Consider the following 14,944-nt stretch of genomic DNA (forward strand, 5'->3'; position numbering starts at 1 on the left):
AACTCAACGCATCGAAGTGCCAATTCGGCCGTCGCCAGATTACCGTCCTTGGACCTCTCGTTGACGCTAACGGAGTGCAACCGGACCCAGGCAAGATCCATGCTGTTACGCACTTCCTTGTTCCGAAGTGTGTCAGGGATGTGCGCAGCTTCATCGGCCTTTGTTCGTACTTCCGCCGTTTCGTGAGGAATTTCTCCGCCATAGCACGACCACTAACCGACCTTTTGAAAAAAGACGCTCCTTTCCAATGGGGCGATAACGAGGCCTCTGCATTCTCTCATCTAATCGACATTCTCACAACGCATCCCGTTCTGGCCCATTTCGATCCTTCTGCGCCTACCGAAGTCCGTACTGACGCCAGCGGTCACGGAATTGGAGCAGTACTGGCACAACGCCAGCGTGGCCACGACCGTGTTATCGCTTACGCCAGCAGGCTCCTCTCACCCGCGGAGCGCAACTATTCCATCACTGAGCGTGAGTGTCTGGCCCTAGTTTGGGCGGTTGCGAAATTCCGCCCATACTTATATGGCCGATCCTTTTCCGTTGTCACAGACCATCACGCGCTTTGTTGGTTATGCTCATTGAAAGACCCTTCAGGAAGACTTGGTCGCTGGGCCTTACGCCTCCAAGAATATTCGTTCTCTGTCACCTACAAATCTGGCCGACTACACAAGGACGCTGACTGCCTGTCTCGCTACCCGGTTGACGAGCCTGACGACGCCGACAGTAGTACCGCCGACGGCATTTTCTCTGTGTCTGCCTTCGCTAACATCGCCGATGAGCAGTACCGAGACCTATCGCTGCGAGTACTCATCGAGCGTCTGCGCTCTACACCTACCGACGCATCCGTTCGCCGATATGTCCTCCAGGGCGGCATTCTGTACCGAAGGAGCTTCCTCCCTGATGGCCCTGATCTTCTTCTTGTCGTGCCAAAACATCTACGACAGACTGTGCTCTTTGAGATGCATGACGCACCCACTGCAGGACATCTTGGGGTAACCCGCACGTACGACCGCGTCCGCCGCCGCTTCTATTGGCCTGGTCTCGCTCGCTCCTTTCGACGCTATGTTGCTGCCTGTGATCCCTGCCAGCGTCGGAAGACACCTCAGGTGCTACCTGCCGGTCATCTCCAGCCGATCACCGTCCCTGTGGAACCGTTCTTTCGTGTTGGATTAGACCTGCTCGGTCCCTTTCCCACGTCATCCTCTGGGAACAAATGGGTAGCCGTCGCGACTGATTACGCCACCCGATACGCTATCACTCGGGCTCTCCCTACCAGCTGCGCCACTGACGTCGCGGACTTTCTCTTGCGTGACATTATCTTCCTTCATGGCGCCCCGCAACAGCTGCTTACTGACCGTGGTCGAAACTTCCTCTCGAAAGTTATCGCTGACATTGTGCGTTTCTGCTCCATTCAACACAAACTGACTACTTCATACCATCCTCAAACCAATGGCCTGACAGAGCGGTTAAACCGTACTCTTACAGATATGCTGGCCAAGTACATTTCCAAGGACCACCACGACTGGGACATGGCCCTTCCTTACGTAACATTTGCGTACAATTCTTCCCGGCACGACACCACTGGATTTTCTCCCTTTTATCTACTGTACGGTCGCGAACCTACCTTGCCCCTAGACACGGCACTTCCTCCTGCTGCGGTCTCAACAAGCGAGTATGCGCGCGACGCCATCGCCCTCGCCGACCATGCACGCCAGCTTGCCCGTGCTCGACTTACGGCCTCACAGACCACTCAGCAGTGTCAGTACAACACCCGCCATCGTGACGTACAGTTTTCACCTGGTGCGCTCGTGCTCTAGTGGTCGCCCTCTCGTCACGTCGGACTTTCAGAGAAGCTTCTTTCGCGATACACAGGGCCCTACCGCGTGCTGCGCCAGGTGACGCCTGTGACTTACGAAATTGCTCCTGTGGGCTCAAGCTCGTCCTCTCCTGTGGCATCTAGTGATGTCGTACACGTCAGTAGGCTCAAGGCCTACTACACTGCTTCCGAGTCCGATCTTTAGTCGCTCCGGGACGGCGCTTTTGCAGCCGGGGGTAGTGCTACGGCACTACGGCGATCACGAAAGGCCAGCGGTGTGAAGACGACGACGACGATTTAGAAGCTAGCGCGGGCTGTTGCCTCTTGGCCAAGCGCAGTGTATTTTCCTTGTAAATTTATTTGTACATAGCTTGTCGTCTGCGTCTTCCTACGTAACAATATTACACCTAACATTTTTAGTTCCGTTGCTCTTTGCGTGGTTCTTAACTTCTTCTCGAGCTTCTGTGTGAAATTCCACGCTTCGGCCCCGAATATTAGCAACGGTTAATTGAATATCCGCACAATTTGAGACAAGACACACTGGACCATGTCATATCAATTATATAAGCAGATATTGCGAGCTATCCGCAGAGAGCATAATATGCAAACCATTCCTGAAATCTAGCATATTAACAATTAAGCATGTATACCTATCATCGATTTGCTTAATTTTGCTTAATGTGACACGCATAGCCTTGTTGGTGCTTACAAGAAGGTGAAAGCAAGCATTTTCGCCTCCTTCCAAGAGTAGGAAATATCAAAGTGCGAACTCTTTTAGGGGCTAGTTTCATACATACTTTCGCAAGTGTCATAGCAAACTCACCACTTCGTATAAACACTTGACCGTTTCCTTCATCTGGACCACCTTTGCTCTTCAGAACTCCGTGGTCGATGGGGAGCATTAATGCTGAGGGTGAATAAATAGACCCGTACAAGAATCTGCAAAAGTCACAAAACAAAACTCCAATGACAAAACTCCAATGAGTAGATGTGCAATACCTACGTTCTTTTTTTAAAATAATACGAGCTGCGTTTGCTCTACCAGGGCAGGTAATGTATATTCTCTTAACCTCGATACCTTTAGACGCTGTGTTCTCAGACATGCCACTTCAGATGGGCAGAATCGTAACAATGTGCGAACAGAAATTTATTTTCATCACTAAGAGAAACATTGCGAGAATATCTTACCTCTCCGTAACTGCCGGGTCAAACAGTGACGTAGGTCTAAATGCTATAGCACAATGTGTTAAGAGCGCACACCCATGTTTCGCACCCATATGCGAACTGAAAGCCATGATGAAATCAACAACAATTACTCTAAGGAATGCTGAACCGCTCAAACACGATTTATTTTTTGTTTATGCTATATATCCATCTATCTATCTATCTATCTATCTATCTATCTAGCCTGTATGCATTTACTGACCGCTTGCCTTGACCTGAAAAGTTCGCGTAGACGGGACGCCTCCAACAGAAAGGATGTTCCACATCCGCCTCCAAGGCCGCAAGTGATTGCGCTGGCTAACACTCTCAAGGTTAGTTTCCCATGGTTAGCCCCAAGGCTTGGGAGTAACACCAGCAATACGCCGCTGTAGCTCAACTGGTAAGAGCATCGCGCGCGTAAAACGGAAACGTGGTTTCCTATGGCAACTGTGGTCAGTTGTTTTTTCATCCCCTGTCTTTTTCATCCTTTTATAATTTCTTTAATTTATATTGAGAACTACATTATCTCCTTTGCTGTCATTTGTGCCATTGTTTGTTCACTGATGGTATGAGCAATGATAAATCGAGTCCCTATATATATATATATAGTAAGGGCATTGCCATTTACGCGTCTAGTGCAGCGATAAAGCTAACTAGTTTTCTCCATGCGAAAGTTGCTTGTGCAGTTTGCCTGTTACTTGCAGCAAAATATGCAAGTTTATCGACTTTTGCCCCTCACTCAAGCACTATTTTTGTTTTGTTTGCAATCCGCGTTTCTGAGTGAGTGCGAAACCTAATCGTTTAACATTTGCGTTCAACTGACCCTTTTCTTCCTCCGTAGGCGTTGGAGTGAGCCAAATGGTACGTGTCGCCGTCCTGCGAAGAACGTCACAAAAAAGCTGCACGATATTGCGTGCACTTCATCATAAGGCAAAGGCCAGTCAGGCTGAGCTTCACGTGATTTCAATTTGGACGCATGTCCAGGCCACACACAGCGAATATTTTTCGCACTAGATTAATGTTAGAAATATGAAACATTTACATGACTGCTAAGCAAAGCTGGTAGGAATAGTGACGTCATTTTGCGCTACCGCAGAAACTCATTTCCTATAACGAACCGAGGTGAGAAAATGGGGATTGTCAATAAAGACCTCATACCATGTAATTCTCGCTCAACAGTCGAAATTTAGCGAGTTGGCTATATTTAAAAAAAATTGTGAGCTTAATTGGTGCAAGGAAATCACCTAAATAAATAGGATATCTCGGTTCATTTGTTTGTCCTATACGAATGCCACGACGCACAGCACAATTCGTATCAATGTACGAGTTCTAAAGCTAAAGAAAAAAGTTGACAGATATTATCATGTGTCATTATTAGCAAATTTAACCACCAACTGGACAACAACAGAGTGCACCCATGCTGGCGTCAAACTAACGAAAGCACGCTTGCCTCACCACTCTAAACTAAATCAGGCGGGGCCAAGCAATTCGCCATAGCGCGGGAAGGCGTTCACTGGGACGGAGAGATTTGTAATATACACCACTTTTGGAAACCCACTTTTCGCTAACAGCGACCTTAGGAAAAATTTATGCGTGTTTCGGATACCTTTCTTTGGAGAAAATTAATGTCGAGCGCTGATGTCATGCACACCAGCTTCCACGTTTCACGTGCGGCACGACAGTATCATCACGTCGACCTATCTTTTAGATTCGACGTTTACTATTTTCCGCATACTGCAATTTTTAATCAGTAGGGGGCAAAATTCTGGCTCCAGAAGTCTGTATTCTTATGAGCATGAGGGTAGGAACGAGTTGAATTAAATTGGTCGACTAAATTTTACATGTCGAGCTATATGCACTAAAAAAATACGCCTTCCTGGCTTTTCCGTGCATTCTGCCGCTAAATGCGCTGTTTGTTCTGGTACATAATTTCTGCTCTTCATTTGTCATTGAGCTAAACCTGAGGTAAAGGTATGAAAGAAATGTAGACTGGAGCTGAAATATTTGAGTATTACTGCAGACTCAGAGTTAAATAACATAATATTCCGAGTGTTTAGTCGAGTGTTTAGCTCGAAGGAACAATATTTATGTTATAAAATGAGATCAAGATAAACGTAAGTTAGAAGCCAATGATATGCATCCGAAAAGCGCTTGCTTGGCTACCATACTCAGCAGAAACGCGGTAAAAGAATATAACATCGAAAACACGAGAATCAGAATGAAAGATGCGGCGAATGTGTAGATGCGGCGCGGGCAGCGCCACCTGCTGCAGTTATAACATGTAGCCTCGGAATGACCAATTATACCCTAGGTTTCTTCCTTAATTAAAACTATAATGAGCTTTCTTGTTTTTATTGCATCTGCGTCTGCATTTATGGTCGGTCGTCAGGAAAGGAAGCGCGTATTACCTCGAGAAATCCAAAATGGTTATCTTCCTCGTATGGGCCATCGAGGACAGTACCTACAGAAAGAAAGTAAAAGGCGCGTCGTGTTTACAGCGAATCCTTCATTTCTGAACAACCCATACCCAGGCCATTAGTGTGACGCACGGAATTTACTGAACTAATTAAATTTTTCAAGCTAGAATACGTGCGGAAATAGTAAACTACGACATGCACACGTACTACAGACATCTTAGCTCTCGGATTGTAATTTCACCATACGAGTAAACATAATTCTGTTACGCGAAATCCCAAAGAAACCCCTTTTCGAACGTTTTCACAAATCACAGGCTGGCTCCGGCGTCCGCCATTCGCGGAAGCTGGCGCGCGGATGTCTCGGGGCACATGAAGCAGCGCGCCCGGTTCCTTGCAATACCTCCAACCGGCGCGCGCCTCCGCCGCATCGCAGCCCGCACAAGAAGCCGCGTTTCTACTACAGAGCCCGCCTTCCTGCATTGCGCTCGCGGTCAGCGTTTCCCGGTAAACATTACGGTTACATACGCTGCAGCTGTAGGGGAGCTTGAGAAGAAGTCGTGGGTCTTTAAATGCTATCGCAGTCCGCTCTCAAAGGCGAAGCTTAAGCGTCCTCCAAATTTAGTTTTAATGATTAATCGTTTACGCCATTAAATCTGGTGATTCTACTGGGCATATTTTAAAAAGTATACTTGGTAATTGTTCCACTCAACTAATTACATAGGACATCGAATCGAAATGAGTAAGCAAAACGAATAATTTACAATATAATAAAGCGTTAGTCATCAGGTTTTCGCGCAATTGCTTCAGGCACATAGTTTTATTTTCCAGCAGTAGCCGGTGAGACTACTAGTCGTAAACACTTAGAACAGATTCCGAAGGTTTCACCACTTACGAGATACGCGCTTTCAAAGTTGAGGTGAAAATGCACTGCTGTTCCACAACGTTTTCAAGAAAGCCCATTGGCTACAATTATTAAAATTTCAATGCGTGCAGGAAGGTTACTATATACAATGTAAATTTTTCGTAATGGGTCTATCTATTTTTGTGTAAGTAATGTTGCAAAGCGCAAAGACTACAATTGAGCTATGTGACACGTGTGGCCTTTCTTTTTTTTAAACTGTTCGGGTAGACTTCTTATATTGAGCAGGAGATCCACTCAAACGTGTCGCCTAAATTGCAACGCTTTCACGCAGACATACCTAATTTTTTCCATGGAAAGAAAAACATTATCTTCATGAAAATACTGTTAAAAGGACAGAAAGAAAACCATGTACCTATGATGCGTTGCATGCACATTGCGATTTCCGCTTACGAATATGAGACTAAACTGAACCACAATAAATAATAGTTGGAAAAATGTAAATGTGACAAATGAGACAAACGTGATGATAGCGCAGGCTTAATTTACGAAATTTACAAAATGACGCAGCACGTTGACGTCCCTTTAGGATACGCAGTCTCATCGTGAAATAGGAAGCTGAAAGAGGCAGCGGGAAAGAAAATATAGAGCAACAAGTGCGTTCCATTTTGCAAGTGCGGACTACAACGCATTATCAACTCAATAAGCCTAGAATTGACTCCGTAGCTGTGATAAATCAGGGATATAAGAAAAGGAGGACGCAACAAATATTTGTCCATAAATTGTTGTTATACGCATATAAAGTCATCCCTAACCCTATATATATATATATATATATATATATATATATATATATATATATATATATATAATGTATATATATATAATGTATATCCCCGGAAGTAGACTGCCACAGTTATATCTTACAGCACAGCTCTGCAGGCTTTACTGGATGGTCCTTTGCATGATCTGTACATGCGCGAGACCTGGACAGTGGTTTACAGCCATGTGAATGTTTTCTTTCCAAAAACAAGCGCAACGGATGCTTACCTCGCGTTCTCACTTTGCAACCCCACAAGAAGACTTCTCTCGTCTGGTCTGCAATGGTCAGTTCGCCAGCCATCATACCAGCCTGATCGTACTGGTCCATTTCAGCAGCCAACCTTTCACGTAGGAAAAGTGCATTATTCTCATATGGTACTGCATTTTGTTATGCCCGTGCTTGTGAAGAGTGAAACAGCGCTTAATCAAAAGATAGTATGCTTCACCTACTTGTTGATGTCACGCAACAAGTTCAAGGTAGGCATTTCCGCCAGGCTGTCTGCCAGCAGCGCTGGTGACAATTCAGCCGGGTGCTCCAGCGTATGCGACACTGTCGACCAGCTGCATAGGCGTCCGCATGTTAGAGAATTTGGCAACGCTTGCCCACTATAAATGGTCACACCAAAGGGGTGCCACGCACTTAAACGTTGTTTTATATTGATCCATCACAAACCAATGAAATAATCATGGCATTAGCCAACATTTTCTCAGAAATCGATGCCTATTTTCACAAAGAGGTCCGTGTCACTACGTGAGCAGGTATGTTTGGTAAAATTGGAGCAGAAGAATGTTTCACCTAAGTTCTTATACGTCTTTTTTTAATATTTCATGTGAGGTCAAGCGCAATATGTTTAGTGTAGGGGTTTAGTTAACCATAGCGGTAATGAACTGAAAGAGAGTATGCTTCACAGTACCTGCATTGAATTTCTTCGATCGCTAACTCCTTCATACATTTTAACACAGCCACACAATTTCCTGACATTATAGGACACAGCACTTCATTTGATAAATAGGCGTTCTTTCAGAGCAGTTCACATACTGACACGTGTACCGGTTTATCATTCTCGGGCGACCGCTTTTCACCGTCTATGTAAATGTTAAACGTTAGCTCTAAGCGTAGGACGACCGTGCATGCGTCGGAAGTTTCTCGTATGCTATCGATGGTTCTATCCGTTGGGTGTTGTCACCGAACCTTGTGTGATCTGATTCTGCGCGCGACGTGAACTCTGTGGTTCTTTCTGAAAGACACGCGAACAGCATCGATTACTCTCGACCTTCGATGACTCATGTACGTATAAAAGCTAATGTACTTGACCCGCAAATCAGATTTCGATGATCGCCTACTGTGCTCGCTGCTATCGTTGTACTTCGAGTGTAGCCTGTTTTTTCTGTGTTTGGTTTTTGTGTGCACTGGTTCGTCCGATAGAGAGTTAGTTTTCTCATTCGCAGTTTTCCTACTGTGTGCCTGACCGTCACTACTACGTGACAGACTTCTGCAGACTTCCTCTAGACTTCCAACAGCGTGTCGCATATAAAAGATCTTTTGCCATGGTTGCAACCTGTGTTTACCGCCGCCAACCCCTAAGCAATTCGCCAGGCACCCTTTTGATCCGTAATATTTCTTTTCAATCGTCACCGAAAAGTGACATCTAGGGTTCAGAACATGTGTTGTGCACATGGAACCGCGCTGAGTAAACGTTCCTTTAAACTCAAAAACCAAAATGTGTTGTACCAATCTGTAACGGGCTGGATACTTTCATCAATCAACGCGCGAAACCGTTGCCAAGAAGACGGGAAAGCACCGCCTTTGCAAGATGTAAAAAAACTTTTCGGAAAATGCGCTTTCCTATGCACTCAGAAACGCAGGACTTATCGTAGGCGGCTCGCTTAACTTGAATTTTTGACGGCGCTTTCTCCTTGCGAAGGGCCCAACGCCATTAACTTGAATATATGCGGCCACATTTTTGTCGTGAACACACCTAAGTTTAGTTTTTCCCCATCTCATTTTTTCATACGTACACTACATGCTTGCTTCTAACCTTAGCGCCTCAACAAAGAAACGCATGCGGGTACAATAACCAGTAGCCCCAAATACAGGTGCAAGGTTGTGTTCAAGCAGACATGCCCACTATTGCAAAACACGGAAAAAATTGCCAAAATGTAAATTCGTAACTGGCAATTTTACAGTGCCCCTTTCCAGAGTCCCCCACTACGGAATGTCTCATAAACGATAGTTGTTCTTGCATGCAAAACCCCAAAATTTATCTTTTCCCAGCGTGCTTGCTTAAAAAGCAGTTTAGGACGAATACAAGCTGATACGCCTTCTAATGCCGCCAAGAACTGGGATTCTTCGTTGGCCAGATGGAAAGCAGAAGTAAGTTATTTGCGACAAATTTTCCGAGGACGCCTTTGCACCATGCTTAGCATAGACGTTCACTTGAAATACTCACATGAAGCCGAACTTGACGTGTATATCTATTTCCTCCGATCGCCCATCTTCAGCAGTAGATTGCTTCCTAAACAGGGAAAAAAGAACGAGAAATATGTCCCATTCTTTCTTAAAATATATCTCAGGTTCCACAATTCGTGCTCTGGTTACACGGCTCTTCACACCGATATCTGACATAGTTCAATATGTTTGTGTTAAGCCCTTGTTTACAACTTTTCTACAATCAGCATTACCTGAGCAGGCCGTTAAAGGCCACGCGCCAACGGCGGTTGGGAGCCAAGCACTGCAGGCGGAGACCAGCTGCAGAGAAGCTGCTCTCTGTGCTCCGGTCAAGCGTAAGCGTGAGTGGTAGCGTGTAACGAGCACCATCCGAGGCGTAGAGGGCAAGCCACAGCTCGGCCATGCGATCGTGAAAGCGTGACACGCTGACTGCCAGGCGGTAGCCTTCCGAGTTCACACCGTAGAAGAGGATCCGGTCTTCTGTCTGCACGGAGTGGAACGTCCTTTATCAACGCTTGAATTTTTAAAAACGGTCTTGTGGCTGTCTTTATTCCCATTCTGCTGTTTCTTCTTTATCTTAACTGAATTATCTTAACTGAATTCTGAATGATGAAACATTTTCATTATGCAGTAGAAAAACAATAACAATAAACAACGTTTCTTTGAGCACCTTCACCTCAGCGAACGACTACAACACTGCCTTTGCATCTTGCGCAATTGCGTGTCGTTGTGTTTTTATGTCACGCATAGCGTTCTTACATTTATGGTACACTAACATTCTTAATTCATTTCATCTTTCCAAGAAAGACAGCACATATATTTCAACCTGCTCATTAATCGTCGAAAATATGGCATTGACATTCGAGTACCGCACAGAATTCTCCACAGACATCATCATGCGTTTAGCACTGGAAACACCAGAAACATCGCTTACGCACACCTTGGCTTTTTCCCCCAAGGTCTCACTGACGCAATAAAGTACTACCTTATTAGTCATAAAACCTTAATGAGCGGCCTTCAAACATACTCTTAGCTCAATTAAATGAACGTGCATTCAATATAGACAGAGAGTACAGCAAACTTCGTCTTTCACTCACTGCTCGCAATGCAGTACTTTAAAAGAAAAACACCCGCTGCTACTGTTGTCACTGCTGGAAATTTCGGGCTGCTAAACCAAATGAGTGTCATAAGCGCTCGTTCAGTTTAATTATAGCGGTGCTACAATATTATGATAAGCAGTTACCGCAAAAAGTCTTTGAGGAGTTTCATACTTCAAAGCCTGAATAGGCACCTAAACTGATATGCTGGGGTCTGTCTGACTGATTAAAAATGGTCCTAACAGCAATAAACTATTATTCTAAACGCAAAATTCTTTCGTTGCTCGAACTGCGGAATGACGCGATTCGGTTTTGAACCAACAAATTAAAGATGAGGGCAATAAAAATAAACACTAAATCAGTTTATAGGAATTATTTGTGCTAAAATTTAAATCTATATAAATCTCAAAGTGGAAGGCTGATTATTCAACAGATATGAAAGATTATCTTCCATTTCTTGAAATTAGCGCCCGAACCTAAGCGCCTTTAGATCAATATGACGTCACAAATTTCATAGAATTTTCTTGTATTTGAGTCAGTGTGGTGCTCTAGAAAGTTTCTAAGTCGGACAAAATAAGTACTTTGTTCCTAGAAATAAAACAGTCCAGTATGCAGTCGGAAAATCTAGAAATGACTAGGCCCCAACTTGAAGTCAGCACTCAGAATCACTACTGGTAATTTGTTTTTGCGTCTTTTCTAACTTCATAAGTCTCCTTTCATGATGACAGTCGCTTTTCTGCTTTTACAGGAGCGCAGTTTATTCAGAGAGCCCACATTATGTTTCTGTTTAGCGTTCCTTTAAAACACTCATGGGATAGCAGACGACTATTTTTGAGGGAAACAGTTGGCATGCACGGTGACGTTCGCTTTTTCTTTTTTTTTTCGTATTAAGGCCACGAATTGAACGAGGTCCTCCATTTGCAGCTACATCTACCATGAACTAAGTTGCCCAAACGAGATAACCGCGTGAAAGTGTTCGCTTGAGCCTGTGGTGCCCGTTCACTACTGGCTGCTCGGAGTACCGGTGTAACAATGCCAGAGAGAGGGCGAGTCATTCCTCAGGTGGATTCGCCTTTATTGCGCTTGTTCACATATCCAGTGTGTATTTATGCCACAATAAATACCGTAATTTATGCAACCTCGTGAAAGTCTCCTTAATATATATTTTTGACTTTTTCTTAAATGTGGTATTTCATGCATTCACAGTTCTGTATTATATGGAAATTCACAGGGCCGACCTAATTTCTCTAACCGCCGAGCATGCAGTTGCTTTTCATTTTGAAAGCTTGCCATGAGTTCCTTCACTTTATATTTAAGTTTATTGCTCAACTTTTCTACTCAAGCAGAACGTACTCACCTTCTCCAAATGACTGTTTGGACGTGGACATTCCTTGGCCCATTCATCTGGTGCGCAAACGGCGCAGTTGCTGACAGTGTCATCGCATTTTTGTGGCTGCACGTATTCGAACCGCCGACCCTTCCTTTGTAGCAGGTATGTCAAACGCGCCACGGCCAGCAGATAGCGAAGCAGGTGCATGAATCCTGTGTAAATTAACGGAATCGTCAGTAAATGAGTGGCTTCAACCAGTTGAACGTGACAGTGCCACTGACTGCTGAAGTAATGCTAAAGTTGCCGAGCTCGTAGACAACACCTACTTGAAAAGCAGGTGCAACCCAGCTATTTAGGCGTTCCTATTTAAGGCTTTCCTATTTCCTATTCCTATCCTTTCCTTTCCAATGACGCACGGTAACACCACTACCGCAATGCAAAAAAAAAATGCGCAGCGCGGTGACGTACAGGCGTGGCCACTGTCAAAGCGAACACGGGATTCCGTGGCATCACCTGTACATGTGTTACTTTCAGCCCCCCAAAACTAGCAGGAATATGCTGAAGAACTGAGAATTCTAGCAAAACTACATCACGCGCACCACATTCCTCAGTGGTAATTTGTGAAAGACACCGTCTGTGAAATGTCGCTGTTGTGCGGCAAGCAATGAGCAGCGAGAACTGGACATTGCATCAACCAAGAAAGTGAATGAGCGTCAGGGTACGATCAGCGGGAAGATGAATATGCAGTGGGTGTTCCGCTGCGAGGCACCTTTCGTGCTAATTTCGAGTAATCTGAAATGTTGCGTAATCGCAATAAACAACAATTACCGCGAGGTATATTGTAGGCGGAAGATACATAGCTGAACAGTGCAGAACAAGAAATGCAACGCAGAGAAATCTTGCCGAAACGTTGGCTTCATTGACACTCCTTGTTCTAGCAGTGTTAATTACTTCAGCCTTTGATGTTCCTGTGAACCTCTGTCTTCTTTAGCATGGGAGTCGTTTGTCATGCGTGTCTTTCAGTCCGCCAGTTCCCCTGATTCTTCTCGATCATTTTGTAGCCTCAATCTAGCATGGGAGGGCCTATTGTCCCATGTTGCTGCTCCTTCTTGTAGTACGGTGCGCCTGTGGTTAGGTAGAGAATGCACAACCGCCATCGGAACCCAGCGTTGCACTGGATAACACGTGCATGACTAGGTTTACTAAGCGCGCAGAGATAATAAGAGAGTCAATGCAGAAGCACCGACCACCAACTGGCCGATCATTGCACGCGTCATGCGGACGTCGTCGATTCGGCCTCCAACGGCAGCACATTGTTTTTTTAATGCGAAAAATTCCTTGTGTCATTAAAAATTGCTGGTGTTTTGCGCGCCAGAATATCGATCTCATCTTCGGGCATGTCGTAGCGGGCTACTCTGGATTAATCCGACCTGCGGTCTTAACGTGCGCTTAAATCTGAATGCTTGAGCGGCTTTCCTTTTCATTTTTTTTTTCATTCTGGCCTCTTCAAAATGCGGATAACGCGGCAGGGACCGAGCCCATGACCTCGAGCTGAACAGCTCAACCACATAGCCACTGGGCTACTGTGACGGGGGTCACTCCATCATGCCTAGCAGATTGCGGTAGGCAGGCAGCTAGGATCCTGCGTCGCCTCATTTCGGTTGATGAAAGGAAACGCGTGGCCGATGGTAGGACGAACCGTCTTATTTCCAGCACGGAATTTCTGTGCTTTAGCCATCAACCCCAATCATATGCATATACGCTGGCAGAAAGCCAGCTGGGTCTTTGAGACACTGTGTTAGCTTGCACGACCTTCACGATCAGCCCACACTATACCCAGTCCTTTCATTTCGGCAGCTAATGCTACCGTAAAATCTCTGCGACATAGCAAACCACCTGCATGAATGGCCCACGTCGCACAGGTTTTAGCGTTTCTTCGCCAGAGTGCGTATGCCACCGTATTTGAACATAGGCTACATGACATTGACACAGGTACGTATGAAAATTTGGCGCCGATGACGCCACGGTTCGCGTCTCTCTCGCTTATGCACAGCCGAGCACGCACGAAATTTGTGCAACATATTGCACGTTTGTGGGCCTAACGATTCGCAATGAAAACCAGGTTTAGGCTGATCAATTCATCTCATTATAGCTTAGGAAGCTTCCTCAAGCACGACCATTCCCCTTCGCATGGACGAACGCAATGCCGAGCAGCGCCTACGTGAGTGCGGCGCGCGAAGCTAAGTTTGGCTCCAATGTTGTGAAGCGTGGCGTGAAAGTGGTTCCGTCTGCGCGCGTGACACGTGTGTAGTTGGTTAATGACTCATTTTCTTTATGCAATGATACCAACGTAAGCTGCCTGGGTATAGTATAGTTGCAAACATATAGATTACATTGCTATAGCATCTTATCGCTACATCAGTTTAACCAAGCGGCGCCCTTTGAGCCATTCGAAAGACGTTTCACGTCAAAGCAATTAACTTCCCCTAAGGCATTCGTTACGTTACGGAAGGCTTGCTTCACAAGGATGCCGCTCAAGCAAGACGCGACTTAATAGTTGAGTCATGCCGTGGTGAGCGGCAGGAAAGAAAGTGATTTAGGGGAGAATGCAGGAAACAGAGATACCGAGATGCCGAATTCGAGATAACGAATCTCTAAGTGGTCCAACATCTCCGCTGCAACCGCTCTCGCAGTGGTATTGAAGACAGCGGAAGTAGATGCACTCAACTTACCCAGCTGTCTCATTGGGATTATTTTTAAAAGCGAAGCTTTTTCGGCTCTCTACACCCCCCCCCCCTCCTCTTTCTCACATCTTACGGGATGGTGGCGGCCGCATGCTGCTGTGCCTGCTATGAAGCTTGTATACTGGGTATCTCTGGGCATATGCCCGAACAGACAACTTCGAACGGTCGGTATGTAAAAATAGTCATGGGAGACTGGGTACGAAG

At 45.4% G+C, this 14,944-nt stretch overlaps 1 protein-coding gene across 1 annotated transcript in view; it reads right to left on the reverse strand.

Moving 5' to 3' along the window:
* The window catches only part of LOC139054766 (rifampicin phosphotransferase-like), a 97,280-nt gene that overhangs the window by 65,459 nt on the left and 16,877 nt on the right, over positions 1-14,944 (reverse strand). The window contains exons 2-9 of the mRNA XM_070532363.1: positions 12,024-12,208; positions 9,803-10,053; positions 9,571-9,636; positions 7,571-7,681; positions 7,349-7,461; positions 5,431-5,483; positions 3,846-3,898; positions 2,643-2,758 (exon numbers count right to left, since the gene is read on the reverse strand). Coding sequence (XP_070388464.1) covers positions 2,643-2,758; positions 3,846-3,898; positions 5,431-5,483; positions 7,349-7,461; positions 7,571-7,681; positions 9,571-9,636; positions 9,803-10,053; positions 12,024-12,208 — 948 coding nt within the window. The remainder of the gene's footprint in view (positions 1-2,642; positions 2,759-3,845; positions 3,899-5,430; positions 5,484-7,348; positions 7,462-7,570; positions 7,682-9,570; positions 9,637-9,802; positions 10,054-12,023; positions 12,209-14,944) is intronic.

This window comes from Dermacentor albipictus, chromosome 1 (genome assembly GCF_038994185.2).
Source record: "Dermacentor albipictus isolate Rhodes 1998 colony chromosome 1, USDA_Dalb.pri_finalv2, whole genome shotgun sequence".
NCBI lineage: Eukaryota > Metazoa > Arthropoda > Arachnida > Ixodida > Ixodidae > Dermacentor > Dermacentor albipictus.